The 5,516-nt window shown below is 41.1% G+C and overlaps 1 protein-coding gene across 5 annotated transcripts in view; it reads right to left on the reverse strand.

Moving 5' to 3' along the window:
• Aasdh (aminoadipate-semialdehyde dehydrogenase) overlaps positions 1-5,364 on the reverse strand; it is a 34,098-nt gene extending 28,734 nt beyond the window's left edge. For 4 of the 5 annotated variants that reach the window (XR_004110808.1, XM_031342808.1, XM_031342806.1 and 1 more), the window contains exons 1-4: positions 5,094-5,279; positions 4,334-4,455; positions 1,994-2,261; positions 620-740 (exon numbers count right to left, since the gene is read on the reverse strand). Coding sequence is in view for 4 of the 5 variants with exons in the window: in XM_031342808.1 (XP_031198668.1) it covers positions 620-740; positions 1,994-2,223 (351 nt within the window). In the remaining variant the exon portion in view is untranslated. The other variant, XM_031342807.1, reaches the window with a different exon arrangement.
• Between the last annotated feature and the right edge of the window lie 152 nt (positions 5,365-5,516).

Consider the following 5,516-nt stretch of genomic DNA (forward strand, 5'->3'; position numbering starts at 1 on the left):
ACTCAGAAATCTGCCTGCCTCTGCCTCCCAAGTGCTGTGATTAAAGGCATGCGCCACCACCGCCTGGCACTAATGTGTGGTCTAAGAGCTGATTCCTTTTTCAAAATGTGAGCTCAGTTATAATTCTTTAACATAGTGGACCACTGTAATTGATACAAAAGTAAACTCTCCAAGTACTATGACACTTTCCACCATAGGAAATAATTTTTGGAAGCAGGAGTTGGAAAAATACAGACCTATCATAAGACTAGAAGACACCTCCATATCCTAAAGTGGCAGTTCTCAATGTAGAACGCACCGGGGAGGGAGCCAGGGAACACTAGGAAAGATCTGGGCATTTTTGGACATCTAAATTTTGGACAGCTAAAAGGTGCTACTGGTATCTAATGTGCAGAAGACAGTGATGGTACTAACCATCTTACATTGTGTGGGAACCTCCCACAACACACACTCAACCAGAATAATGACATCACTGAGGCTGAGAAGCAAAGCCAGAGTTAGTGAATTCAGATGTCAAGACAGATGCAAGACCTCTTAAACTGAAGTCAGACAGTCAGTTAGTCTGCCTGTCTTTACCCCCTCTATACCACCCCCCATGCACTTAAACACCAAGACTTACATTAACCTGCCGTTTTTCAACAAGAACATACTTTAGGTCGCATTTTTTCATAAAGTAAGTTGATAATGATGGTGGAGAGTCTGGATCAATGGGCACATAAGCTGCCGGGACCTGAAGAATCCTGCAGGGCAAGTATAAGGTTAGTACAATGAGTACAACTCTTCCATAAGCACTCTATGTCTCTACAAACTTCTTTGTTCATTAGATATTCACAAAGTTTAGGGCCATGCCTTGGTTGTTGTTATTTGATCTTGTGCCCAATGACTATCTAGGGTATTGTAAAATTCTATTTTCACTTCTTATCCCAACTTGGGAAGGGGATGCAGCTCAATTGTACAGTTTGCTTAGCATGTACAAAGCCCCGGGTTCAATACTCAGTATTGAAAAAAAGAAAGAGCGGAGAAATGGCTCAGCGGGTAAGGGCACTGACTGCTCTTCCAAAGGTCCTGAGTTCAAATTCCAGAAACCACATGGTGGCTCACAACCACCAGTAATGAGATCTGGTGCATCTGAAGACAGCTACAATGTATTGCACAGGAGTGAGCGGGGCTAGAGCGAGCAGGGCCGTCCTGAGTTCAATTCTCATCTGTAGAGCTACAGTGTACTTATACACATAAAATAAATAAATAAATCTTAAAAAAGAAAGAAAGAAAGAAAGAAAGAGCTCTTACCATTTAATATTCATAAAGATAACTTTTTTGTTTGTTTGTTTGGTTGGTTTTTTTGGTTTTGTTTTTCAAGACAGGGTTTCTCTGTATAGCCCTGGCTGTCCTAGAACTTACTCTGTAGACCAGGCTGGCCTCGAATTCAGAAATCCACCTGCCTCTGCCTCCCAAGTGCTGGGATTAAAGGCATGTGCCACCACCGCCCGGCTGAAAGATAACATTTTAAGAGAGTTAACAGGCACTGAAGTGATGGCTCAATGGTTTGTTTGTTTGTTTTTTTACCTGAAAACAATTTTAAAATGCTTTACATGGCTGGAGAAATGGCTCAGTGGTTAAGAGCACTGCCTGCTGTTCAAAAGGTCCTGAGTTCAAATCCCAGCAACCACATGGTGGTTCACAACCACCCATAATGAGATCTGATGCCCTCCTCTGGGATGTCTGAAGACAGCTACAGTGTACTTACATATAATAAATAAATAAATTTAAAAAAAATGCTTTACCTGGGCAGTGGTGGCACCTGCCTTTAATCCTAGCACTTGGGAGGCAGAGGCAGGTGGATTTCTGAGTTTGAGGCCAGCCTGGCCTACAGAGTAAGTTCCAGGACAGCCAGGGCTACACAGAGAAACCCTATTTCAAAAAAACCAAAAAAAAAAAAAAAAAGGAAAAAAAATTAGCTTAGAGTAATATCAGTTTATACTAGAAATATTACCCTAGAATCCAGGAGGGTAAGTTTATCCCAGGTTGACAATAGAGACCAATTTCCCGAAGTCCTCCAAAGTCACAGTGTGCTAGCAGAAAATCGGATAATTCTGAGGCCTCGCTCAACAGAGCCTTGTAGGTACAGCACACTGGAGCCTGGTTGTTGCCTTCATCAAAACATACAGCTGTTCTATCTAAATAGACAGAGGCAGCCTGATGCACCAACTCCTGAAGAGTCATTTTATTGAGGTTTGTCTAAACACTGGTGGTGGAGAAATCTACACATAAAGAGAAATGTCAGACGTTAGGGGGTTGTCGGGAGGTGAGGAGGAAACTTGTCTACTAGCAGAAATAGCCATCAGCTTGGTACCTAGATCAATGACAGATCCCAAGTCCAGTCCCCAGCACTGCGAAACAAAGAACTGAAAGAAGTGCTCAGATAAAGAGCTGTCTACTTAAGGTTCTGCAAGGCTGACTGGTGAAACTGTAGGAGGCTGGAGACTGGGGATGTTGCATACTCAAACACCCTCCTGTGTCCACCCAATGTCCTTGTGGCTGTCACCTGAAGCGCCGTGAAGATAAGTCCCTTAGGTCCCACCAAGCCCAGAGCTAAGAATGTCATCTGATCCCACCCCAAACCTATAACAGAACTCCCCTTGATTTGCTGGAATCCACCTACCTAATTCTGACCAATGTATTTGAAAAGCCTTGATATTTTACTTTCCTTTGTCATAAACCTGTTCCACCCTGGGATGTGATTTTTAGGGTAACCTGAATCTGTGGTCCTGGAACCTGATCACTCATATCTAGCTCAGAATAAATGTTCTCGTATTGTCCCTGTGGTAACAGCAGTACTTTGTGTTACTAAAACAAACAAAATCTGTACCACAGATACATAACTGAAGCTCTAAACTTACAACATACCTGTGGCTACTTGGCTGAAAGCTATGACCTAAAAAGCTAATTTGAGGACAGCCAACTAACACTGGATCACAACTTACATATGTGGGAAGAATGTGCCATTCATATAATAGAATTAAACAGGTAGGAATGTAGGTTTATTTTTCAATTGACCACAGTATTAAAAGGATACACATTTAAAAATAAGCAATAAAGGGGATGGAAAAAGAAAGAAAGAAAGAAAGAAAGAAAGAAAGAAAGAAAGAAAGAAAGAAAGGAAGGAAGGAAGGAAGGAAGAGGCCGGGCGTTGGTGGCGCATGCCTTTAATCCCAGCACTTGGGAGACAGAGGCAGGCGGATTTCTGAGTTCGAGGCCAGCCTGGTCTACAGAGTGAGTTCCAGGACAGCCAGGGCTACACAGAGAAACCCTGTCTCCAAAAACAAAAAAAAAAAAAACAAAAAAAAAAAAAAAAAAAAAAAAAAAAAAAAAAAAAAGAAAGAAAGAGAGAAAGAAAGAAAGAAAGAAAGAAAGAAGTGAAGGAAAGAAGGAAGGAAGAAAAAAAAGAAAAAGAGAAAAAACAAAAAACCCTAAAGAACAAAAATCCAGACATGGTGGAGCATGCCTTTAATCCCAGCACATTAATCCCAGGTAGAGGCAGGGAGATCTCTGTAAGACCAACCTAGTCTATATAAAGAGTTCCTGAATAGCCAGGGCTACACACAGAGATCCTGTCTGAAAAAAAAAAAAAAAAAAAAAAAAAAAAAAAAAAAAAAACTACAAACAAAAAACCACTAGGGATCAATGCTAATAAAAATATTGTAACTCTTCGTTCCCTTAAAGGCAAAGGAGACTTTCTTCTGAATCCGATTAACATATACCAGAGAAAAATAAGATTTATCAAGTGTCATAAAATTCTTTACCTGTTCATACTGAAGTGGTTTACTTACTGACTCAAAATAGAATTAACTTTCAATTGTGTCATTTAATTACCATCCTGCTGGGTTAAAGAAAAGGCCTGCTTAACCCCATAAAATCAAAAAAGGATTCAAAAAATTTGAAATGTGATTCCTAGGTATCAAATTTTAAAGAACAAGACTATTTTAATACTTATGGTATTTTAAAATAAGTATTTCCATAAATGTAACTTTTGTGTACACAAAGATAATTTTCCACAAATGGCCACTAAACTAATCATATGAACTACATACAGTATGTTCTACAGGATATAGGGAATGAGTTTATTTTGGGATATAAGGTTATTGTAGTACAGTATCTCCTGTTATTTTTGCCTGTATAAGGACACAAAATACCCAAATAAATTTTGTTAAGCACCCAATTTTCCACATTAATGTATAATACTTATTTTCACAAAAGTCCGGTCTGGACCTGGGGATATGTCTCAGGAGTTAAAAAACAGCCCTTGTTCTTTCAGGGGACACAGGTTCCATACCAACATCCAACTGGGAGCTCATTACAGTCCATAGGTCCAGTTCTGGGGGATCCGATAGCCTTTGAAGACACCAGACACAAACATGGTGCACTTATATACATGTAGGTAAAACATCCCTATACCTAAAATTAAAAAAAAAAAAAAAGGTCTGTTTAAAAGTTGCCTTTTCTCCAAAAAGCAAGCACATGTGTAACTGTTACTTTCTCACAAGAAAATATAATCTACTAACATAATTAACTAGACGTATAACTTAGTTCTTATGTCATTTTTATAACTAACTACAAAACTCATCAAACAAAATCTATAATTAAGGAGTTTTTCTACTTTGAATTTAAAAGTTCCCAGTGGCAAAATTCATTCTTGTCCAGATTTTCATCACAGTCATTGAATTTTATGTCTATGTCCTTGTCTCTCTGACCTCCTCCCCTCCCTTCAGAAAGACTTGGGCCATCTAGATGGGATGGTGGAGAAAGTAACTTGCCATCACACCAGAACATACACATACACACATATACACACATACACATGTACACACACACGTAAGTAAAAAAGAAAATAAAAACAAGTCAGCCATGAAAAGGGATGGTCTAGCAAGCAGATTCCGTGTTATAGCATTAAGATTAAGCGGCTCGCTAATGCACAACTGTAAATGAAGCCATTTAGTCACCAATAGATCCTGATCTTAAGGGCGCTCCCTATACTGGGCATTATAAATAGTGGTAAATTATCCGTCTGCATCTTATACATATCATGCAGCAACCTTTAGTTATAATGCACTTCGTGGATCCCAAAAGTCTTTCATTGGCTCTCGGGACCACGCTAGGAAGTGGCGAAGCAGGTGACCCAGGAGACGCACACAGCCGCTCCAAGCCGGGGTCCGGAAGCCGGCCAGACCCGGGAGGGAGTAGACTGCAGCTCCCACGATCTCCCAGAACCTCCCCCGCACTCCCGCCCCACCTTTTCACGACAGCGCGTGGCGTGCACTTTCCAGCCCAGCCGCGACGCTCAGCAGCCGTAAAGCGGAACGCGTCATCTGCCGGCGCCAGTGACGTCACGTCCGCGCCGGGGACGGGCTCTCTCTAACGGGGCTCAGCCCAGACGCACGGTCCTCCGGCGGATTTGGGCTGTGCAGATTCAAACCTGACATACTCTTCAAGCATCGTACCTGTGTGTGTGTGTGTGT

Source organism: Mastomys coucha, unplaced genomic scaffold (assembly GCF_008632895.1).
Source record: "Mastomys coucha isolate ucsf_1 unplaced genomic scaffold, UCSF_Mcou_1 pScaffold22, whole genome shotgun sequence".
NCBI classification, from domain to species: Eukaryota; Metazoa; Chordata; class Mammalia; order Rodentia; family Muridae; genus Mastomys; species Mastomys coucha.